The sequence below is a fragment of the Podarcis cretensis genome (genome assembly GCF_951804945.1).
Source record: "Podarcis cretensis genome assembly, chromosome: 10".
In the NCBI taxonomy this organism is placed as follows: Eukaryota; Metazoa; Chordata; class Lepidosauria; order Squamata; family Lacertidae; genus Podarcis; species Podarcis cretensis.
In genome coordinates, this window is record NC_137179.1 from 4965473 (window position 1) to 4990513 (window position 25041).

The 25041-nt window shown below is 47.4% G+C and overlaps 1 protein-coding gene across 1 annotated transcript in view; it reads left to right on the forward strand.

Annotated features, from left to right (window-relative positions):
* The window catches only part of SMO (smoothened, frizzled class receptor), a 34050-nt gene extending 10884 nt beyond the window's left edge, over positions 1-23166 (forward strand). The window contains exons 2-12 of the mRNA XM_079992397.1: positions 39-244; positions 2181-2390; positions 3275-3447; positions 6250-6469; positions 9973-10096; positions 10661-10753; positions 11414-11522; positions 13431-13616; positions 14689-14837; positions 16924-17058; positions 18139-23166. Of these exons, the coding sequence (XP_079848523.1) occupies positions 39-244; positions 2181-2390; positions 3275-3447; positions 6250-6469; positions 9973-10096; positions 10661-10753; positions 11414-11522; positions 13431-13616; positions 14689-14837; positions 16924-17058; positions 18139-18785 (2252 nt within the window). The 3' untranslated portion in view covers positions 18786-23166. The remainder of the gene's footprint in view (positions 1-38; positions 245-2180; positions 2391-3274; positions 3448-6249; positions 6470-9972; positions 10097-10660; positions 10754-11413; positions 11523-13430; positions 13617-14688; positions 14838-16923; positions 17059-18138) is intronic.
* The last annotated feature ends 1875 nt before the right edge of the window (positions 23167-25041 follow it).

A 25041-nucleotide genomic window follows, 5' to 3' on the forward strand; every position in this document is an offset into this window, starting at 1 on the left:
GATCATTGACTCCTGTCTCTCTCTCTTTTTATTTCAAGGTTTACGAAATGCCCCCCGCTGCTGGGACGTGATCCAGCCCCTCCTCTGCGCCGTATACATGCCCAAGTGTGTGGATGGCCAAGTTGAGCTGCCCAGCCAGACCCTCTGCCAAGCCACCCGGGGACCTTGCACCATCGTGGAACGAGAACGAGGCTGGCCGGACTTCCTCAAGTGCACCTCGGATCGCTTTCCTGAAGGCTGTCCGGTACGAGAGCAGGGGGTGGTGGGGGCTGGCACTGGATGTCCTGTAGGGGGAGCTGCAGTTGGGGGGGGGGAAGTTGGGATAGTGCCAGGAAGATGGGGGCATCAGGCAGGCCCCCAGCTGGCTCCCGCCACCGGCCGGCCGCCGGTCTCCCTTGGAACAGCATCAAACAGCGACACGACCCTCTAATAATAATAGTAATAAAAATAAATTTATTTATACCCCGCCCTCCCCAGCCAAGACCGGGCTCAGGGCGGCTAACCACCAATAATAAAACCAAGTTGATTAAAATACAATTTAAAATATGAAGATACAACATTAAAACAATTAGGGAGCAATCTCTTCAAAGGAGGAGAAAGGAAAAAGGAAAGAGGGGGAGGGGATCAAACTGATTCTAAGCCAAAGGCCAGGTGGAACAACTCTGTCTTAAAGGCCCTGCGGAAAGAGATCAGATCCTGCAGGGCCCTGGTCTCAAGAGACAGAGTGTTGCACCAAGTCGGGGCCAGTGTTGAAAAGGCCCTGGCTCTAGTTGAAGCTAATCTAACTTCTTTAGGGCCCAGGACCTGTAGGGTGTTGCTATATATGGACCTTAAGGTCCTCCGTGGGGCATACCAGGAGAGGCGGTCCTGTAGGTACGAGGGTCCTAGGCCGTGAAGGGCTTTAAAAGTCAAAACCAGCATCTTGAACCTGACCTGATACTCCACCGAGAGCCAGTGCAACTGGTAAAGCACTGGGTGAATATGCTCCCATGGCAGGGACCCCGTGAGGAGCCTCGCTGCAGCATTCTGCACCTGCTGGAGTTTCTGGGACAGCTTCATGGGCAGCCCCGCGTAGAGCGAATTAAAGTAGTCAAGCCTGGAGGTGACCGTCGCATGGATCACTGTGGCCAGGTCGGGGAACAGAGGAAAACATGTCTGTTTCCCTTCTCCAGCAAAACAGCAGTAACCCAAAAGCTATATACAAGCGGAAGTTCCTAGCAAGTGCCGGAAGTAAACAGGCATGTGACACCCTTTTAAGGTGGAATGGAACTATATCCTAATAGGGAGATCAGCTGAGACGAAAAGCCCCTGTTCTGCAGTGAGAGGGGAGTCAGGAAGCTCTGCCCATTCATTTCTCAGTGGAAAATGTGCTCCAGAACATCTGGGGTGATTGAGGTCAGTGTTTTGCTACTGGCGATTGCAACCACATGGAGATTCCTGGGCCGCCACAGTTTAAAAACCTCTGCCGTAGTCCACAGTTTTGTTTTGTTTTGTTTTAAAAATTTTATTTTTACCAACAACCAAAATGCAAACATTGAAAACAAACAGTGAAACCCCCCAAGCAGCTGATACATTGGGTGTACATAATCAAATCAACCATATGTACAATTCTATATGCCTTAACACTCCTCCCTCCACAAGGTTTGTTTAACTTTCAACGTTTTAATTCCCCCAAGTTGTTCAAACCTGCCCAAATAATTCAATATTTTCTCAAATCAATCCTCCTCTTTCTCACTGACCTTAAACCCTTTCATTTTATCTATCTTCACAGTTAGATATTCTAAGATTATAATATTTTTCAATTTTTCCCTCCATTGGTTCACCCCTACGTCTTTTGCATTTCCCCAATTACTCGCTATAATCTGTCTGGCTGCAATTACCATCAATTTTACTCATTTACATTCCTCTTTTGTTTCTAACTCGGTGCTACTCAGGCTAATAAGAACCATTAATTTAGACATTTCCACCTTCCTACCCACATTTCCCGATATTTCTATACCAGTTTGTTTCCAGAATTCATTAACTAACGGACAGTCCCACCACATATGACTGTATGTTCCCATCACTCCACATTTCCTAATTCCGGATTATGTAATATGATATAACCTTACAGGTAATACCACTTTTGTACCACAAAATTGTAGTCCATGGTTAATCCCATTTCTGTTTCCACTGCACAGAATGAGGTCCAGAACATCAAATTCAACAGCTCAGGGCAGTGTGAGGCCCCCCTGGTCCGGACGGACAACCCCAAGAGTTGGTATGAGGACGTCGAAGGCTGCGGCATCCAGTGCCAGAACCCGCTTTTCACTGAGAAGGAGCACCGTGAAATGCACGTCTACATCGCCTCCTTCAGCTCCGTCACCATTTTCTGCACCTTCTTCACCTTGGTGAGCAGGATTAGACTACTGCAGTGCACTGTCCCTGGGGCTGCCCTTGGAGACGGTACAGACACTGTGGCTTGCGCAGAACGCAGCCGCAATAACATCGACGGGACTTCCGTCATGTAGCAGCAATGATTGCGAGATCTGCACTGGCCAATAATAATAATAATAATAATTTGTTACTTATACCCCGCCCATTTGGCTTGATTTCCCCAGCCACTCTGGGCGGCTTCCAACAGAATATTAAAATACAATACAGTGGTACCTCAGGTTACATACGCTTCAGGTTACATACGCTTCAAGTTACACACTCCGCTAACCCAGAAATAGTGCTTCAGGTTAAGAACTTTGCTTCAGGTTAAGAACAGTTTCAGGTTAAGAACGGACCTCTGGAACGAATTAAGTACTTAACCCGAGGTACCGCTGTAATCTATTAAACATTAAAAGCTTCCCTAAAGAGCCTTCAGATGTCTTCTAAAAGTCTGGTAGTTGTTTTTCTCTTTGACATCTGGTGGGAGGGCGTTCCGCAGGGTGGGTGGACGTCTGTGTCCGGGCTGAACGATGGATTTGGAGATGCTCCTTCAGGTAAACAGGGCAGCTTAGGGCAGGCGTAGGCAAACTCAGCCCACCCGGCGTTTTGGGACTACAATTCCCATCATCCCTGTTAGCTAGGGATGATGGAAGTTGTAGTCCCGGAACATCTGGAGGACTGAGTTTGCCTCTGTAAACTTTCAGGGTCAGCGCTGAAACTTTGAATTGTGCTCGGAAACGTCCTGGGAGCCCATGTAGATCACCAAATCCATTCTGCGTTGGCTGGGCGAATCCGTCTCCAGCGGGGAACAGACGCGTGCAGGCAAACTGATCAGGATTGAACTCCCTGCTGTCCATAGGCCACATTCCTCGCTGACTGGAAGAATTCGAACCGGTACCCGGCGGTCATCCTCTTCTACGTCAATGCTTGCTTCTTCATGGGCAGCATCGGCTGGCTGGCGCAGTTCATGGACGGAGCCCGCAGCGAAATCGTGTGCCGTGCCGATGGGACCATGCGATTGGGGGAACCCACGTAAGTGCCAGTTTGCATCTCTCAGTACAGAAAGTCTTGATCTGATGTGTTAAGAGATCTTTCCTCTTCTAACTAATTCACAAGGGTTCTGGAAGCTTTTCTGCGTGAAAGAAACAGGCAGAAGGTTTGTGTTGTTTGGGTTATTCCTTCTGAGATGCTGAGGGACGCAGGTGGCGCTGTGGGTTAAAGCCTCAGCGCCTAGGGCTTGCCGATCGAAAGGTCGGCGGTTGGAATCCCTGTGGCGGGGTGCGCTCCCGCTGCTCGGTCCCAGCGCCTGCCAACCTAGCAGTTCGAAAGCACCTCCGGGTGCAAGTAGATAAATAGGGACCGCTTACCAGCGGGAAGGTAAACGGCGTTTCCGTGTGCGGCTCTGGCTCGCCAGAGCAGCGATGTCACGCTGGCCACGTGACCCGGAAGTGTCTCCGGACAGCGCTGGCCCCTGGCCTCTTAAGTGAGATGGGCGCACAACCCCAGAGTCTGTCAAGACTGGCCCATACGGGCAGGGGTACCTTTACCTTTTACCTTTCTGAGATGCTGAGTACTGTTATGTACTGAAGTTCTCACCCTGGGCCAGCAGGGGAATACTGTAGATAGTTATGCAAATAAGGGATTGAAAGTGGCGCTCAGTGATTGGATAGTTTTAGAAAATTGTTACAGTTACGTTGTACTGGAGCCCTATATAAGCAGGTTGGCTGAACCCTTCAGTTCAGTTCTGTCCTGGCCTGTGAATAAACAAGAGCTGTTTGAAGAATCGCTGTGTCGTCTGATATGTTCACCCACAACTTAACAAGTACAGTTGGCTTAACCTGGTCCTGTTATCTCTTTCTGTCTAGGTCAGGGGTAGGCAACCTAAAGCTTGGCGGCCGGATGCAGCCCAGTCACCTTCTAAATGTTTATTGGATGGATTTTTCCCCTAAATTGATTTTTCAATTCTGAATTTATTGTTATTCACATTTTATACTGTATTTTATGCTGCTTTTTGTTGCATCAATTAAGTGTTTTAAATTTTTTGTTAGCCGCCCTGAGCCCAATTTTCTGAACCGGGAAGGGCGGGGTATAAATTAAAAATTATTATTATTATTATTATATATTATAAATCTGGCCTGTAGACAGTCCGGGAATCAGTGTGTTTTTTACATGAATGGCATGTATCCTTTTATTTAAAATGCACCTCTGGGTTATTTGTGGGGCATAGGAATTTGTTCATTATTATTTTTTCAAAATATAGTCCGGCCCTCCACACGGTCTGAGGGACAGCGGACCGGCCCCCTGCTGAAAAAGGTTGCTGACCCCTGGTCTAGGTCATGCTGACTATAAAATTAGGGTCCGAAGGAACCTGGGTTTCACTTTCTCTTTCTATCTCTTTTCCTTCTAGTGTGGTCTTCTGTATATAGTATGCATAGTGCTAAGGTTTAGTCTTATTATATTTGTAAGTATCTGAAGAAGTGTGCATGCGCACGAAAACGTATACCCAGAACAAACCTAGTTGGTCTCTAAGGTGCTACTGGACAATTTTTTAATTTATTTAGAGTTTTATTATAAGTTATTGTAAGTTTAAGTTAAGTCTGCTGCAACTGGATTTCTTATTTATGGATTTCTTACGTACAGTGCCAATCCTGAATGTATTGGATTTGTGACCATTATGCTCATTTGCCGCAAAGTAAAGCGCTGCTGGGTGAAATATAATTGCCTCGGCTGGTCTATTTTGGGGGGAATCCTGCAACCTGTTTAAAAATAAACAATCATTATCTGAGGATCCATGTGGATCTGTGCTTTGTAACCACGTTTTTGCACCGTTGCGGCCCCACGAAACAGTGGGTGCGTGATTTTTTTGGTGCAGGCTGTAGCCATGGACATGCTATGTGATCTGATGGTGAATTTGGGGTGACCCAATGCAAAAATCCTGAGGATCCATGTGCTTTTACCTCCCCTCTCCCAGGCAGCCTCCTTTATCTCTAGTGTCCCTTATCTCCCTCCTGATTGCTTGTCAATCAGCTGTTTCCTTTCAACACTTCCTTCCCTCTTGTTTGCCTTAGTGTCTTTTCCTTAGCTGGAGCAGTTTTTTTGCTCCTCCTTTTCTTCTAATTTTTCTCCTTATTGCTTTAGTCTTCCTGTCTCCTCTCCTTGCAAGTTTGCTGTCTTTACCTCCCCCCTCCCAGGCAGCCTCCTTTATTGCTAGCGTCCCTTATCTCCCTCCCGATCACTTGCCGATCAGTGGCTTTCTTTCAACACCCCCTTCCCTCTTTCAAAAAAAAAAGCAAAAAAAAAAAAGCACGACCTGCTTTTTGCCCCTGGGCAATTCGGCTCCAGGGACCACGCATTCGCTCCATAAGACACACAGACGTTTCCCCTTACTTTTTAGGAAGAAAAAAGTGCATATTATGGAGTGAAAAATAGCGTACTTCCTTAATTGAGACTTGCTTTGTACACCATTCTGTTCTCAAAATAAATCCCTTGAATACGCGCTTAACTTTATTTTCTCTCTGTCGTTTAACTTACTTTAAATTTTGTAAAACGATCCTGTTTGCGCACTCTCTGACCTGTAACATCTCATAGCCTTGCTGATAGTCTCGTCAGTTCAGCATACTCTCTTAATTTATTTCGCCAGTCTGATTTGGACGGGATAGCCTCTCCCTTCCAAAGTTTTGCAGTTGAAATTCCAGCGGCACCTGTGGCGTACATAAAAACTCTCCTGGACTTTTTTGGCAATTTCATTACCCATAATTCCTAGCAGGAAGGATTCAGGCTTTTGGGGGAAAGAATATTTAAACATTTTCTTAAGAAAATGCCCTTTACCCGCAGCTCCAACGAGACCCTTTCCTGCGTGATTATCTTCGTCATCGTCTACTATTCCTTGATGTCGGGTGTAATCTGGTTCGTCATGCTCACCTATGCCTGGCACACATCCTTCAAGGCGCTGGGTACCACCTACCAGCCGCTGGTGGGGAAAACCTCCTACTTCCACCTGGTCACCTGGTCCATTCCCTTCGTCCTCACCGTTGCCATTTTGGCGGTTGCCCAGGTAATTTTACTTTTATTTTATTCATTTATTATTTTTTGTACCCCACCTTTCCCCCCTAACAGAGACTCAAAGTGGTTTACATAGTAAATCTGGATTCTTTTGAAAGTTGCATGAAGTTTTGCCTTAAATGTTCAGTGTCTGACAGAATGGACCACGTTATTTCACCGCTTTCTGCTGTGTGCTTTTCATATTTTTAGAACAAAAATGCAACCGACGACAGTTTGGGAAAGTCACTTAAAATCCACCAAGGTCAGAGTAGCTATGCTCCAGACATTCACTGATGATTTACTGGCAATCGCTTTTCTACATAAAAATGGCAACCATAATTTTAAGTGATAAGACGTTAGGCTAGTAGAAAAAGATTGAAACAAACTTCATCTCTGTTAAAAGAGCATGCGGAGAATATAGCTCACGTTTGTTCCAATCAGGCTGCTTGGAATTATCAAAGGTTTTTGTTTCTGGCAACGATCTATTTGGCTTCCCCATTAAAAAGCCTGCTGATCAAAGTTCTTAGAAATGCCCCCCTCCTCTAAAATTCAAGGCATGATAGTGCCACGAGGTAAGCTTTGATTTGAGATCATTGGGATGTGCTTAGTTGCTAAATTCCATTTTTTATGGAGAATATGGCAACAGAAGCCACAGGATTCCCCCCACACACACACACTCAAAAATGGCCTTTTTGCGCAGGTGTGCTGGGTGTGCTTCCCCAGGGAAAACGTTGTCCTTCTCATCCCGGGGAAGTGATTGTGTTGGACGCAGCGGTGCTTTATAATTGTCATTGGCTGGAAACTGCAGGAGGAGAGGGAGAGATTTGGTGTTTCACAACTTTCTGACTAGTTGCAGGACCTTAGCCAGGCCTAGCAGAGTAAACGCAGAATCCACGGAAGCAATTGGCGACTTGGCTGCAGACAGGATAGACGACGCAGGAACCAGGAACTTGTAGTTAGGTGTTTATTATATACAGTGGACTATTGACAGGAACAGAACACGGATCCTTAGCTAGCTCTCTCTGACACGACTCACAACTCCTACACTGACACACAGAACTCTGAACACTGAACTCTGAACTAACACATTCCAGTTAGTGGGCCATTAATTATCACTCCCTTGAGAGAGCTTGACCAATCAGGGAGCTGTCTCCATGCCTCTGTTATCACCAGGCTGACTTAGTCCTTCAGATTGCCTTCTGGCTGTGTGCCAAACCTTAATTGACTCTGTGTGAGTAGCTGCACGTACACAGTTTCCCAACAGTATGGACCCTTGGCCTCATCTAACAGGTGGTACTTAAGTTCCTACCTTGTTGTCAATTGAGCCTTGACAGCTTGGAGAATGGTCCAGCAATTGAGCTGGGATATGATGGTTCAGGCGACCCCAGAACTCCCTAAGTTGTTCATGTGGGAATGTTCAGGGAGGCAGGAGAGGATATATTGTTTATTAATATCCTTCCTAACTTGCGCTAGCAAGTTTTATAACTTAGCAGAGTTTTAACATTCCCCTTTTAAAAGCACAGCGCTTAGCTTGTTGCAAGCTTGTTTAAGCTTCTCAATATTTAATTCTTGGTGGTTTCCCTTATATCCCTCTTAAAAAGAATAGACACGACACAATCTTGTGTACAGTATATATAAAAGAGGTTTACTCACACATTCATGAATTGACTTCCCACTCACACCTGCACAATGCTTTTGTTCAAACCCTTTCCTCCTGTGTAGAAACGCTTTATCTATTACAGAAACCCCTCTAATATAATTACTTTATCATTTTTCTGCTGCTGCTGCTCCTATCTCGAATCCTGCCTGTGCTTGACTATAATACTTTTTTCTTTTTTATCATAACTTTTTTGGTTTTTACACATATTTTTAAACGTACAGTGGTACCTCGCAAGACGAAATTAATTCGTTCTGCGATTTTTTTCGTCTTGCGAAGCACGGATTTTGGAAAAGCTTCAAAAATCACCAAAGTCTTCAAAAACCTCAAAAAAGGCTACCACACCGCGTGCTATGAGTTGTCAAGTCGCAACTGCACCCCCTGAATGCACGGTTTCAAGAAAAAGGAAACAAACTTGCAAGACATTTCCGTCTTGCAAAGCAAGCCGATAGGGAAATCCGTCTTGCGAAGCAACTCAAAAGACGAAAAACTCTTTCGTCTTGCGAGTTTCTCGTCTTACGAGGCATTCGTCTTGTGAGGTACCACTGTAACATCCGACATATATATATAGCATAGTAAACATTTGGCCATAACAGCCTAAGACTTCCAATCTCTTGGACTGATGGTTTTCCAACTTCCTCTCTGATATTGCATTTTGTTATTGTAATTACTACTATTAAATCCTTTTCATAAACAAATTATAGATCATGCTTAGCAATAAATAATGAAGTTACTTTATTATTTTATAATTTTTATTATGACTATACTCCCCCCCCCTAATATTCTTTGTTGATTTTCATTTACATGCTCCACATAGACATACTGTATTACATTTTACATTTTTATTTGCTCCCCAGAGCTGACTTCCTTCCTTCTTCTGGCTTTTTATATCACATCTAATTTTTTTGCATTGTCTTCATCCGTTTTGTATATTATTGTTCTTCTTTTGTATTTCTCCATAGAGTGTCTATAGTCAAATAAATCCTCCTGTATATACAATTCTTATTGTCTGTATTCATTTACAACTAACATTGGTTAGATTAATCACATTATACATTTTACTTTTTATTATTTTCTTTATCCAGAAATTTTCTTTGTATTTCACATTATGAGGTTTATTTCAATTCTACTGGTTTCACTATTTCACCTTATCCTTCCTATGTATGACATAAATTTCCCCCATTCTTTTCGAAATGTTTCATCGCCCTGTTGTCGAATTTCCCCCGTTAATTTAGCCATTTCTGCATATTCCATTACCTTCTGTTGCCATTCTTCTACTGTTGGTAATTGCTGTTGTTTCCAATCCTGGGCTAACAATAACCTCGCCGCTGTTGTTGAAAATAAGAACAATTTCTGGTCATTCTTGATATTTTTTCAAATAGTTCTTTTATGTGTCCCGAATCTCTGACCAGTCATCTTCATTTAATCGCCACGAGTTCCGGTGTCACAGGAGAGAGGAAAACACTTAATACTTTGTAGGGAGGAGGGGACAGAAAGCTGTTTCGGAGATGTTGTTGTGTTTTAGGTACAGTGGACACTCAGGTTGTGAACGTGATCTGTGTGGGATGCACGTTCGCAACCTGCAGTATTCACAACCCGCAGTGGCGTGTCTGCCCACGGGCGGATTGCGATTCAGCGCTTCTGCGCATGTGCAAAGCACAATTTAGCGCTTCTGCTCATGCACGACTGCCGAAATCCGGCAGTAACCCGTTCTGGTACTTCCGGGTTTCGGCGATCTGTAAACCCGAAGAAAGGCAACCTGAAGCATCTAACCTGAGGTATGACTGTACTTCTTTCCAGTTTTTTTAAGCTTTCTGGCTTCTCTACCTGTCTTTCCTCCCTCCCTCTTGCTTTCCCAGGTTGACGGGGACTCTGTGAGTGGCATTTGCTTTGTGGGCTACAAGAACTACCGCTACCGAGCCGGTTTTGTCCTGGCCCCCATCGGCCTAGTACTGATCATCGGTGGCTATTTCCTGATCAGAGGTGGGCTCTTCTCAATTTGTTCTCTCTGGCGCTTTTTAATACAGTGGTGCCTCGCAAGACGAAAAGAATCCGTTCCGCGATTCTCTTCGTCTAGCGGTTTTTTCGTCTTGCGAAGCAAGCCCATTGACAGCTTAGCGGATTAGCGCTAATAGCGGTCTAGCGGCTTTTAGCGATCAGCTGAGAAGCGGCTTATCAGCGGATCAGCTGATAAGCGGCTTAGCGGCTTAGGAAAAGGGCGGAAAAAGCGGGGGGAAACCCGCGGAACTCGCAATACATTTTCGTCTTGCGAAGCAACCCCATAGAGAAATTCGTTTAGCGAAGCGCCTCCAAAACGGAAAACCCTTTCGTCTAGCGGGTTTTCCGTCTTGCGAGGCGTTCGTCTTGCGGGGCACCACTGTATTTAATGCTGTACAGTTTTTAACACTTGACTGGGAGCCGCCCAGAGTGGCTGGGGAAACTCAGCCAGATGGGCGGGGTATAAATAATATATTATTATTATTATTATTATTATTATTATTATTATTATTATTATTAATAATAATAATTCTGCCGCTTCCCTCCTAGGTGTGATGACCTTGTTCTCCATCAAAAGCAACCACCCAGGTCTCTTGAGCGAAAAAGCCGCTAGTAAGATCAATGAGACGATGTTGCGCCTTGGTGAGTAGCCCGGACTTGCGTGGCAGGATCTGTAGGTTGTGGGGGTTGGGGTTGGGAAGGGGGCAGTTCCTGCAGAGAAAAAGGAAGTTGAGACAACATTAATTGATTGTGATTTTATGTAAACTGTGTTATTTTTACTGTTGTTAGCCGCTCTGAGCCCAGCTTCGGCTGGGGAGGGTGGATATAAATAAAATTTTATTATTTATTACTCCTGAAGGACCAGCTGCCCTGGACACAGAATTGACCTGCGCCTCCATGGACAGCTGTGAGTCCAGAATGACTCCCAGGCTGCGCACCTGGTCCTTCAGGGGCACAGTTACCCCATTCAGGACCAGGGATTCCTCCACACCAGCCCGCCCCATGTCCCCCAAAACAGTACTTCTGACTTGTCAGGATTCAGCCTCAATCTGTTAGCCGCCAATCTGTTAGAAAGCAAATGGCAGAGGTGCAGAGGCCTGTGGGATTCGATCAGAAACTATTGTCAGTGACTCAAACCCAGTCAACGCAAAGCTTTCGTAGCGGACACAATGGCTTGCTCCATATTTCATAATTCCTCATAGCAATCCCGCCTGACCCCCACGCTCTGGATATCTGCACCCCTCCATGCCCTGAAGTAGCTGGACGTGTGACGGACTCAAGTGCTTTCTCCCTCCATGGCAGGAATCTTTGGCTTCTTGGCGTTTGGCTTTGTGTTCATCACCTTCGGGTGCCACTTCTACGATTTCTTCAACCAGGCGGAGTGGGAGAGGAGCTTCCGGGAGTACGTCTTGTGAGTAACGGGTGCCCACCCACATTCCCCTCTTGTTCTAGGCGGGGGGCCACGGGCTGCCTTTGTGGGTGGCTCTTTTTGTGGGTGGTCTCCTTTGGGTGCCATGCTGCGTAGCTCAAGATCTGAAGCAGCTGGATGGCAAAGGCTGGGATGCAGCAACAGTCCAGGGGCATTGTGGGAAATCAATATGGCGCCTCACACTCCCAGCCGTCGAGCACTGGGAGTGTCGGAGTGGAGGGGTGTATAAGGGATTTAAGGGGGCCCTGAAGACCCCTGGCAGAAGCCTGGGAAATGGTGTGTCTGCCGAACAAAACCCACGTCCACCAAAACACCCACTTTGAATTGGACACCAGGAAATCCAGATTCTGTGAAGACGTCCGAAATCACCGTATAATTTTTAATATTTATTAAATGCGTATACCGTTTTTCATTGAAAGATCTCAGGGTGGTTCACAGAATAAAATACAGGATAGAAAACATGGAAATGTTTAAACTGAAACAACAAAACAATAACACGCCCAATCACCCTCCCAGTAGATTTCAGTTTCTTACACACAAACCATTGTCTGGAAGAAAGCATCACAATTCGACAGCAGCAGGGTTTCCCTAAAGGATCCTTTATTTTCAGGCTACAAGTAGTACTTTTGAGTAGCGGGTTCTACTCAAATCAGTGATCTTTGCAGATTTAAAGAAATCTTTGTTGAATGATCATATGAGTTCTGGCCAATGTGTTGGTTAGAGTGTAGATTAAATTTGCATTTGAAAGGGGAAATAGTTCTAAAAGAAAAAGGGATACTCGGTTTTTTTACTGCAGGGATGGGGAATCTGTGCTGTTAGACTACAACTCCCATCACCCATGACTATTGTCTGTACAGGTTGCTGGGAGCTGTAGTTCCCCACCCCTGTCTAACAGGATTCACACATGATCCCAGAATTCCAGCTCCACTCGCACAGGAGAAAATGTGTCTTCTAAGGGGGGTGTTTATTAGGTGGGGTGATCTACTCAGAAGTAAGTCCTATTGAATCCAGTAGCACTTACTCCCAGGTCTGCGTGGTTAGGAGTGCAACCTTCACCTTGCAGTTGCAATCTGCTAACATCTCTTCAAATTCAGATAGCTGTTTGGAGATCTGAGGTTCCTTCTCCCTGTGTACCCCAGCTTTTAACACTTGAGGTGTATGTTTTACAGCTGTGGTCTACAACACTGAGCCTCTTGGGCTTGCCATTCAGAAGGTCGGTGGTTCGAATCCCCGCGACGGGGTGAGCTCCCGTTGCTCAGTCCCAGCTCCTGCCAACCTAGCAGTTTAAAAGCACAAAGTGCAAGTAGATAAATAGGTACCGCTCCGGCGGGAAGGTAAACGGCGTTTCCGTGCGCTGCTCTGGTTCGCCAGAAGCGGCTTAGTCATGCTGGCCACATGACCCGGAAAAACTGTCTGTGGACAAACATCAGCTCCCTTGGCCAGTAAAGCGAGATGAGCGCCGCAACCCCAGAGTCGTCTTCGACTGGACTTAACGGTCAGGGGTCCTTTATTTCATTTTTATTATTGTAAGTTGTTTTGAACTCTTTTTAATGCTGCTTTCAATTCGGTAACCCTCTCTGGCACCTTAGAGGAAAGGGCGGGCAACAAACAAATTATTATTATTATTATTATTATTATTATTATTATTATTAATAATAATAATAATAATTTTATACCCCGCCCTTTTTATACCCCAGAGCCAGGCTCCGGGTGGCTAACACCAGTAAAATTACAGCAAAAACATAATAGGGGAAAAAACCCAATTTAAAATACAGGTTAAAATGCAGTTTACAATGCGGCCTCATTTTAAACGTAGCCCATAGATCAATAGAATCTCGTAATAATATTCTGCCCCCCCCCAAGTTTCATCTCCGCTCTTGCCCCCCACAGATGTGAGGCCAACGTGACAATCGCCACGCAGACCAACAAACCCATCCCTGACTGCGAGATCAAGAACCGCCCCAGCCTGTTGGTGGAGAAGATCAATCTCTTTGCCATGTTTGGGACGGGGATTTCCATGAGCACCTGGGTGTGGACTAAAGCTACCCTCCTCATCTGGAAGCGCACCTGGAGCAGGTAAGAGCTGGGCGCAGCCAGCCTTGGAAGAAGCCGGGATTTAAATTTTGAGCCCATCCTGCGGCTTCCAGGCACCAGAGCGCCAGCTGCTCTGCACGGGGCTTCCAGCTGACCTGGCGATACTGACCGTTACATAATAAACCATTTGTAAGAACTCAATATTTTAGTATGTCAGCAGCTAAACTTTGGAACGATTGGCACTCTTTTCGGTATCCGCTGAAACCACTTTTGTGGTTCTCAACCTGTGGGTCCCCAGATGTTGTTGGACTACAACTCCCATCATCCCTGAGCTCTGGCCTTGCTAGGTAGGGGTGATGGGAGTTGTAGTTCAACAACATCTGGTGACCCACAGGTTGAGAAAGGCTGGGTTAGACAAAATTTACCTGCCCAGCAGTTTAGAAATTTGAGATGCATTTCATTCTTTTTTTTTAAGTCTGGTTTTTTAAATTTTAAATTCTTTATTGAAAAATAAAAAGGACAAAAATACAAGTGCACAAAAACTAAGAAACAAGAAATAGTACGTATGTAGAAAACGAAACAAAAAAAGAGACTGTGTACGTTACAAAAAAGGGGGACGACGACTTTATATTTGATTTGAACTGATTTTATAATGAATTGATTTTAGAATGCTGTATTATTTTACTGTTGTTAGCCACTCTGAGCCCGGCTTCAGCTGGGGAGGGCGGGATATAAATAAAATTATTATTGTTGTTGTTGTTGTTGTTGTTGTTGTTAACCAGACCTTAATCTAATATGGTATCTATAAAAATGAATACCAAATATTGTTAAATTTCACCATGGCAAGTCTACATTTGTACACAACTTGTTTGTGTGTAGCAAATTTGCACGTATCTTCAATCCAATCATTAAAGGGAGCTGCGTTTTTATTTTCCCAGTTTTTAACTTTTCGAATGTTTTAGATTATCGCTGCTGCTTTTTCTTAGGGGTGATTTTATTCCTTTTTTTTTTTTTTTTTGGTAAACTGCTTTGAGGGTTTTTTGGTATGTTTCCCCCTCGATCAAGCGGCGTTTAAATTGTATGGAATCAATAAATTCCCCCCTGCTCCCTGCAGGCTGACTGGCCAGAGCAGCAACGAGCCCAAGAGGCTGAAGAAGAGCAAGATGATTGCCAAGGCCTTTTCCCGGCGCAAAGAGCTTCAGCACAACCCCAACCAAGAGCTCTCCTTCAGCTTGCGGACTGTCTCGCACGAGGGGCCGGTTGGTACGTATGTCCACAGGGAAGGGGGTGCTTTGGGGCTCCATGCCAGTCCGATGGAGGGCAGCCTCCCACAGCCGGGCGCAGGGCCGGATTTCGGTTTGATGAGGCCCTCAGCTACTGAAGGTTATGGGGCCCTTGATATGTCCAGCTGCCCTTTGTCCACAAAAAAATGGCGTTGTTTTTTGTGTTGACGCAGGTGGCGCTGTGGGTTAAAGCCTCAGCGCCTAGGACTTGCCGATCGAAAGGTTGGCGGTTCGAATCCCTGTGGCGGGGTGCGCTCCTGCTGCTCGGTCCCAGCGCCTGCCAACCTAGCAGTTCGAAAGCACCTCCGGGTGCAAGTAGATAAATAGGGACCGCTTACTAGCGGGAAGGTAAACGGCGTTTCCGTGTGCGGCTCTGGCTCGCCAGAGCAGCGATGTCACGCTGGCCACGTGACCCGGAAGTGTCTCCGGACAGCGCTGGCCCCCGGCCTCTTGAGTGAGATGGGCGCACAACCCCAGAGTCTGTCAAGACTGGCCCGTACGGGCAGGGGTACCTTTACCTTTATATGCTATACAGTGGTGCCTCTGGTTGCGAACGGGATCCGTTCACTTGAACATGATGTTGGTTGTCAGGGAACTGCCATCAGTGCCGGAGGGAGAGAGCAAAATCCAGAGAGATTCCAGAGAGCGTCCCGCGATTGGGAGAGGCAGCCCATCTTCTGGGGAAGAGAATCAGCATAGCACCAGTGGAGAAGGGGGGCAGATGGGGGAATCGGCGAGGCGGTCCTATGAGTCCTTGCCTGGGACCAGTGGGGAGAGCATGGGTCCTCCGCTGGCCACGCCCTCCTTGCGCAGAAGGCTTTCGCACAGAGAGAGTAGGAGGAGACTAGGCGTCAAAGAGCTTCTTTGCTGGAAAAAGTTCAAGAAACGCCCACTGACAGATTCTGCCAGCGATTGAGACAGCCATGGGTGAGTGGCTGTCCGGACAGAAAAGGTTCACTCAGGCAACCCAGCCAGGTGTTTGCACCAGCTTACGCACGAGCAACCCCTATAACCATCACATTGGTATTGCATACATTTATTTTGTTTTAAATAATTTTTTATTCAATTTTACACTATACATTTGAATTCACACATTAATCATCATCATCAACATTTAGGATTCCCTGAATCCTTAGACTTCCCTCTATCCCTCCATGGTTTCCATTATCAACTGCATCATATTTTTTCTCTATTTTTCTACTGCATCATATTTTTTCTCTATTTTTCTTAAGATAGTCCATTTTTACCTTAGTTTTTAATACATTACAAGCATTACTCAAATCCTGCCAAAAGTTTTTAGCTGTTTACAGTGTTCTCTTAAGTAAATTGTAATTTTTCCTCATTCCTTGTTAAAGTTTCTATCTTCCTGATTTCTGATTTTCTGATTTTCCCGGTCATTTTTTCCATTTCGGCAAATAATAATAATAATAATAATAATAATAATAATAATAATAATAATAATAATAATTCTATCCCGCCCATCTGGCTGGATTTCCCCAGCCACTCTGGGCAGCTTCCAACAAAAGATTAAAAATACATTAAAACATCTGTCATTAAAGTCCTCTTCATCAACCATTCATCTCTTGTCGAGAGTTTTATCTTCTTTCCATCTCTGGGGGTATTGCGTACATTTAAGTTATGTCATATTTAAGGAAACGGACACTTGGTGGAATATAAATGTCTTATTTTTACGTTTTGTCATGGGGAAATTCTGCATAATTGCATACAGAATTGTTTGAGCTGGGTTACAATTCCCGACCCCCCTGAATGTTCCTACCTTCAACATGACTATTTCCTTGCTTTTTAAAAAAAAATGCCGTTTATTTTTATAATTCTCCCACAAAATTGTGCCCAGTGTGGTTCACCACAGTATGTATTACCAATTCAAACACAGATTAGAAGAAATATCATAATTGAATGCAACCCAGCCGTCCCACCACAGTGGGAAAACGTTGGCCACGCTGAGATAATTCTGGGGGGATGCAGGCTTTGAAAAACTCATTGTTTGAAATGTTCTCCCCTTCCCCCTTTTATTTGTATACATCATTATAATTTTTTCCCCCCAGCTGGTTTGGTTTTCGATATCAATGAGCCATCGGGAGATGTGTCCTCTGCTTGGGCCCAGCATGTGACCAAGATGGTAGCCAGGAGGGGAGCCATTTTGTCTCAGGATGTCTCGGTCACTCCGGTAGCGACGCCAGGTAATTCTGCTTATTTTCTTCTTTCTTTCAATAATATTCTATTTGGTGTATAGACAGAGCAAGGGAAGCAACGATAACATTACAAAAATAATAATAATACTGGGTGTCTATGGCTGCATTTCACATGGTAGTTTATGACATTTCCCTGATGTTTCCTGGCCTAAACTGTTATTTTTGATCTGAGTGGTTTCACAACCAAACCCTATTCTTCACAGGGAGCTCTGGGAATTGTAGTTCAGTGAGGGGAGCTTACAACTCTCAGTGCCCTTCACCCAGCTCCCAGAATCCTTTGGGGGTGAAGCCATGTCGGTTTCAAGCAGTATCCCAACCCTTGAAATGTATGCTATGAATGTGGCCTTCCCTTCGATTCCCAGAGTTGTTCAACAATCAATCCCTCCTCTTCTCCGGGAATTGTAGCTCCGTAAGGAGAATGGTAGGGACGCATGTGGCGCTGTGGGTTAAACCACAGAGCCTAGAGCTTGCCGATCAGAAGGTCGGCGGTTCGAATCCCCGCGATGGGGTGAGCTCCCGTTGCTCGGTCCCTGCTCCTGCCAACCTAGCAGTTCAAAAGCATGTCAAAGTGCAAGTAGATAAACAGGTACTACTCCGGCGGGAAGGTAAACGGCGTTTCCGTGCGCTGCTCTGGTTCGCCAGAAGCGGCTTAGTCATGCTGGCCACATGACCCGGAAGCTGTACCCCGGCTCCCTCGGCCAATAAAGCGAGATGAGCGCCGCAACCCCAGAGTCGTCTGCGACTGGACCTAACGGTCAGGGGTCCCTTTACCCTTTTTACCTTTAAGGAGAACGGTGGGGCGGGGAGCTTCCTCATAACTTCCACGCCCTTAGCAAACCCCCAGCTCCCAGAATCCTTTGCAGGGGGAAGCCATGATGGTTTCATGTGCCTCCACAGCGCTTTGAATGTTTGGTTCGGCCTGGGAGTGCCGTGAAACGAATCAGCCATCTTGAAGCAAGCAGCAATTTGGAGTTTTGGGGGTGTGTGCGCTGGGGTGGGGGGTTTCTGACGGAGGTCCCATACCCCCCCTAACCATCGCCTCTGCCCTTCCTTTGCCCACCCACACAGTGCCCCCCGAGGAGCGAGCCAACTTGTGGCTGGTGGAAACTGAGCTGTCCCCCCGGCGGGAGAAGAAGCTGAGCCGCAAGAAGAAAAAGCGGCGGAAGAAGAAGGAGGTCTGCCCCATGGGGCCCGCCTACGACCTGGACCCGTTCGGCCCACAGCGCCTCAGCTCCGTCCCCCGCCTCCCCCAGCTCCCCAAGACCAAGTGCTTCGTCGCCAGCGCCAGGGAGGCTCAGGCCCTGAACGACGTCCTTGCGCCCAGGGCCTACCCGGCCTGGCGCCCTGCGGCCCTGCCCCAGGAGGACCCTTTTTCCAGGGGGCCGCCCCCAGAGCACCCATTGGCCCTCGGCTGCCGGCGGAACAGCGCCGCCCTGCCTCCCGTCACCCACCCCTTCTGCCCGGATAACGGCCCCGTGGAGGAGGCAGGACCCGGAAGCGGCACCTGGTTCTTCCCGGGACGCCGGCAGCCTCTGCCTCGCGGCAGCTTCCCCCAGCCGCCACCCCGGAGCGTGGCCCCGGGGCCTGCCTTTCTGAGCGGCACCCCGCGCAGGGCTCCGCAGGCCCAGGGACGGCGAGGGGAGCTGCCAGCCCCTATGCACTCCCGGACAAACCTCATGGATGCGGAATTGCTGGACCTCGATTCGGATTTCTAGGATTTTGGAAAGGCCCTTTCCAGAGGACTTTGGTGGGACGAGGAGGTTTATTTGGTTGTAGAGCAGCCATGGCGGGAGAAGTGGACGTTCCCAACTTCTGCCCCCACCAGAAGCGGTCTCCTGGGTTTTTGCCCTGCTAGGAGAAGCTATATTTTCCCTGCTGAGATAACAAGACGGTTTTCTTTGAGCTCTTGTTTCTGACTTTGGTGCAAAAGCTTTCCTTTCTTTCCTTCCCTTCCTCCCTCCAGGCGAAATCTTGCACATCCCAACACGTCTGCTGTTGCCTCGCCATCTGCTTAGGAAAACAGATGGATCTCCTGAGATGGAGATCGCTGAATGCTTCTTCCGCAGCATGGATCCTGCAGGAGCTGCGTGGATCTTGCGGGATATTTATCGAGGGCAAGGGAGGGTTTTTGAGCAGTGATGGCCGCAGTTCCTGTCGGGCAAGATGTTAGAGAGGGTCCTCAAGTCTTCTCCCTGCACTTCCAAACAGAACCTCTTCAGGGCTTGCCAATTGGCGCTGTCCTGAAGTAGATCCAGGGTCTCTTCCCCGTCGGCGGTGTGTGTGTGAACGCTCCCTCCCTCCTCTTAGTGGGCACACTGGTTTTTGTGAGGTGGGTGCAGAGCGGGGAGGGCCGTGTGGTTTATTGCGGGGCCAGAAGGAAGGGCGGTTGGGATCCGTTCTGATCTTGTAGCTGAGGAACCTTTCCCACCTCGTTCTTTCCCGGGGATCACATGGCAGCGGTGGGTGGAGCCAGTGGCAAAAATGGGCGCAGCAACAAATTTCGCCTTTGTACAGTACAGGGGACGCAGGTGGCGCTGTGGGTTAAAGCCTCAGCGCCTAGGGCTTGCCGATCGAAAGGTCGGCGGTTCGAATCCCTCCACTCTGGTGTAGAACCCATGCTTTGGAGAACCAGCTCTTGCCTTGCACATTTGATGTTTGGCAAATAGGTGTCGCAAGGGAGAAGAATATTGATTGGACAAGAAGGAGCACAGCTTGCTGCATGGATGGGTTTGGGTATATTTGCGCCTTGTTGACGGATTCATCCGTAAGGCAGGGCTACAAATCTGTGCCAGAGCCCTTGGATATCGGCTCTTGCAGGTTGAATCCCTGGAGAGTCTCCAGTCTGGAGGTTGCAGGCCTGGACCAACTCCTTTCAACAGGGCTGGGGGAAGTTGTAGCTTTCTGGAGGTTCCTGGACTCCAATTCCCATCATCCCCTGCAGCACAGGGATGATGGGAGTTGTAGTGCAGCAGTATCTGGGGGGCGCGGGAACAGGATCCCCAGCTCTCCTGTAGGACCACTTTTTGTGATCCTTCCAATGGGATTCACCCTACTCTGAGAACATTCACCATAGAAAGGAGGAATCAGAAGTCTAGGGCTGCTTGGGAAGACTAAGCATCCCAGCATGCAGTGCGTGCCACCTCCATATTGCCTGTTGGGAGTTGTAGTCTTGATTTTCGTCATTTGTATCGAGGGCCCACTTTGGTCTCGCAACAAGGATGTATTAAGTACAGTGGTGCCTCGCAAGACGAAATTAATCTGTTCCGCGAGTCTCTTCGTCTAGCGGTTTTTTCGTCTTGCAAAGCAAGCCCATTGACGGCTTAGCGGATTAGCGCTATTAGCGGCTTTTAGCGGCTTATCGGCTTAGCGGATAAGCAGATAAGCGGCTTAGAAAAAGGGGGGGAGGGGGGAAAAACCGCAGGAACTCGCAAGACATTTTCGTCTTGCGAAACAAGCCCATAGGGAAATTCGTTTTGCGAAGCGCCTCCAAAATGGAAAACCCTTTCGTCTAGCGGGTTTTCCGTCTTGCGAGGCGTTCGTCTTGCGGGGCACCACTGTAAACACAAACGTCCCGTTGGATGAGGAGAGTTTGGGGGAGCAACGCCGCTCTGGTAACACATTGAAATATTTCTGTTGCTCTTTTTTTTTAATTTCATGCCGTTCGTTAACATATTGACATATAAAGCGCAGAGGTGAGTTTTTGTTTAATAGTGTCAGAGCTTAGACTTCATAGCCTTTTCATAGGAAATGAATTTTAAAAGAGAAAAAGGCTACCCAGGAGTCCCTAGTTGGAGAAATAATGCTTTCTGTCTCCTAGTCCCAGGGTGCATGGCCTGAGGGTCCCCCGCAATGCTGAAGCTAAGCAGGTGTGGGGCTGGTCAGTGTCTGGATGGGAGACTGCCTGGGAATCACCTGTGAGGGAAGAAAAGGTTGACTGGGGGGGGGAATACAAATTTTAAATATAAATAGCAATTGGAGCAGTCCCTGAAGGACTGCCTGCTAAGGGTTTTTGAGGGGGGAAGGTTGAGCTACAAGGGGGGAAATTACCTCTGTTGAAGGCCACAGTCCTGTCCGTATATATCTGGAAGTACAGTCATACCTCGGGTTTCGGCAGTTTCACATGTGCAGAAGCGCTAAATCGCGCTCTGCACATGCGCAGAAGCGCCGAATTGCAACCCGCGCATGCACACGCGCGGCGCTGTGGGTTGCGAATGTGCTTCCCGCACAGATCACATTCGCAACCCGAGCGTCCACTGTAATCCCCATTGATCTAAGAGAGACTCGGTACGCAACCAAGCCCTAGATCTTGTTAAAAAGATCAACAAGTGCAGTCTTAGGCATGGTTACTCAGAAGTAAGCCCCATTGAGTAGAATGGGATTTATTCCTAGGAAAATGTGTATAGAATTCACAGCCTTGGTATCTTAATTCCTTACAGAATCAAAGAATTGTAGCGTCGGCAGGGGCCATCTAGTCCAAGCCCCCCGAGAGTGCAGGATCCTAACCGAATGCATTTTAATTCAGTGATCTAATTCACTGGCTTTGGCTCGCTCTCTTCCTCTTGCCCCTCCTCCCCCAGTTTCCTTGAAATGCAGCAAACTCTGGTTTGTGCAAACCATGGTTCTGAAAGCAAGGATTGAAATACGATTTCAGATCCTGGTTGGAGAGGAAACAATGGCTTGCCCAAGCCACGTTTGGTCACTATTGGTAAGCTAGTTAGCTGCAAACCAGAGGTGCAAGTTTTCCTTCTGCCTCTAATGTGGAGTGGGGAAGAAGAGAATCAGTGAATTAATGGTCACTGTGGTGTAGCCAGTGTGGTGTAGTGGTTAAGAGCGGTAGTCTCATAATCTGGGGAACCGGGTTCGCTTCCCCGCTCCTCCACATGCAGCTGCTGGGTGACCTTGGGCCAGTCACACTTCTTTGAAGTCTCTCAGCCCCACTCACCTCACAGAGTGTTTGTTGTGGGGGAGGAAGGGAAAGGAGAATGTTAGCCGCTTTGAGACTCCTTAAAAGGGAGTGAAAGGCGGGATATCAAATCCAAACTCTTCTTCTTCTTCTTCTTCTTATTCTTACCACTATGAGCCTTGATTTCTGGGAATGTCTTAACTGGCCCATCTTTATTCTAGTTATTCTAAATAAGGGGTGAGCAAATTTTTCAGCAGGGGACCGGTCCACTGTCCCTCAGACCTTGTGGGGGGCCAGACTATATTTTTGAAAAAAAATATGAATGAATTCCTATGCCCCACAAATAACCCAGAGGTGCATTTTAAATAAAAGGACACATTCTACTCATGTAAAAACATGCTGATTCCCGGACTGCCCGCGGGCCGGATTGAGAAGGCGATTGGGCCAGATCCGGCCGCCGGGCCTTAGCTTGCCTACCCATGATCTAAGTTAAGGGTACCTATGCTTAACACGCTGATCGGAATTTGGGAGAAAATTAATTGTGCTTTGGCGATTCAGCTGCGATCGTTGCATTGCAAGCAGTTAGACTAGCTCTACAATTCTGTGACACCCTTCCTCAGAAAACCAGGCCATTTGTTAAACGGTGTGAAGCTGCCAGCTCTTTCAAACAAAGTAATTTCAAAGTTCTGGGGTACAGTATTTCGAGTGGGTGGGATTTGAACCAGCACAAAAAGAGTTTTGTTCATCCCAGATGCACAACTGAAAAGAAGAGGAGTGTGTTTCATCTTGCTTTTGTGGCAGTTGACGGACGGAGGGGGAGGACCAAAAGGTATTGATTGTGACATGTACAGCAAAGAATGGAGAAGAAAACTGGTCTCTGCCCCCAAGGACCTTACAGTCAAGAACGAACTGCTGTTGGGGCATCACAGCTTGCTTTATAAATGTCATACCCACCAATATAGCTGATGTTCTGATGGAGTGGGTTGGGGTGGTGTTTGTAGCCCCCAGGCCAGAAGGCTGATCTGTGCTGTATTTTTTTAAGTCCTAGTCTAGGCTACTGAACTTGGGTAGGGTTAAGACAAGACCTGTACATTGTAAGCAAGTAAGCAACGAAGTATCTGGCGGAGAAAAGGAAGAAATCGTATATTTTCAATACGCAGCCGTCAAATAAATATTTACTGTTTTATATTCCAGTTGATTTCTGTATGCTTGCACGAAAGTGGGAATGGGGTTGGGGGTGCTCCAATGGGAAGGGAGGCATTGCGCGGTCCGAGCCTCGCCACAGCCGCTGCTCTCGGCCCTCCTTCTCCGCCTTCCATGCCTGACCCACTGCGCACCGCTTCCCCACCACCACCGCCGAAGAACCCACAACTCAGGGGTTGCCCAGGCTCATGGAGAAAGGAGATAGAAGCCTTGGAGGAAGGGGGGATGTGGTGGCTGAGATCAAGGCAGCAAATCGCCATCGCTGCAGCATCAAGGTCCCCAACGTGTAGTATTTATTTATTTATTTGAAGTGTCCCCGGATTCATTGGAAGAAATCTGGTAGCTTTACAATCTCAAGAGCTTTTCTTTCCACGATGGAAGAATTCTAGAAAGGGACATAGCTCAGTATTAGAGCGACTGCTTTGCATGTAGAAGGTTCAGTCCCCCAGTGTAGACGTCGCTGGGCAGGATGGAGCGATGGTCAGCTTTCTAGATTCCTAGAATTGTAAGGCTGGGAAGAGAGAGAAAAGGGGAGATATTCCTTGTGGGGTTTCTGCCAGCAGGCGGCACTGCGGAGCTGGATTTAGCTGCCTTCCTCCTTCCAGAGCAAGGAACTGGATGTATTTTCAAAACAGTTCCACCCTCTTAAAAGGTAAAGGGGCCCCTGACCATTAGGTCCAGTCGTGGCCGACTCTGGGGTTGCGGAGCTCATCTCACTTTATTGGCCGAGGGAGCTGGTGTACAGCTTCCGGGTCATGTGGCCAGCATGACTAAGCCGCTTCTGGCGAACCAGAGCAGTGCACGGAAACGCCGCTTACCTTCCCACCGGAGTGGTACCTATTTATCTACTTGCACTTTGATGGGCTTTTGAACTGCTAGGTTGGCAGGAGCTGGGACCGCGCAACGGGAGCTCACCCCGTCACGGGGATTTGAACCGCCAAGCTTCTGATCGGCAAGCCCTAGGCTCTATGGTTTAACTCACAGCTCCACCCATGTACCTATTCCACAGGGGGCAATTAGTTGCCTTCAGACTACATGGACCGTTTGTGAGCTGCATTCATGACCACTATGCAGATCTGGCAATTATTGGTGCAGGAATCAGAGGCAGAAGGTTTGCAGTGGCAAAGACAAGCAGACGACAGGGTCACGTGAGAGTGACTTGGGGGCTTAAGACAGTGGGTTTTTTGGGGTGGACAATGTGCTGCCGTCCGCAGATGTGGCTGTCCTGCAGCTCCAGTCGGCCGCAGCCAACGTGACCGATGGCAATAATAATAGTAACAATAATAATTTATTATTTATACCCCACCCATCTGGCCAGGTTTCCCCAGCCACTCTGGGCACTTCCAACAGAAGATTAAAATACAATGACCTATTAAACATTAAAAGCTTCCCTAAACAGGGCTGCCTTCTGATGTCTTCTAAAAGTCTGGTAGTTGTTTTTCTCTTTGACATCTGATGGAAGGGCATTCCACAGGGCGGGTGCCACCACCGAGAAGGCCCTCTGCCTGGTTCCCTGTAACCTCACTTATCGCAGGGAGGGAACCGCCAGAAGGCTTTCGGAGCTGGACCTCAGTGTCCGGGCTGAACTATGGGGGTGGAAACGCTCCTTCAGGGATACTGGACCGAGGCCGTTTAGGGCTTTAAAGGTCAGCACCAACACTTTGAATGGATGAATTGATGATGTTAGCAGCCTGGATAGCTCGGCTGGTTCGTGCGTGGTGCTGATGAACGCCAAGGTTGAAGTTGTGTTATAAGAAAAGGCTGCTCCTTTTTCCTTATGGGGTACCCAAGAACCCTTGCAGAGTCCTTATGTAGGTTCTCTATCGGTAGGAGAAAATAACAAGAGGCCAACCAGAGAATATTGA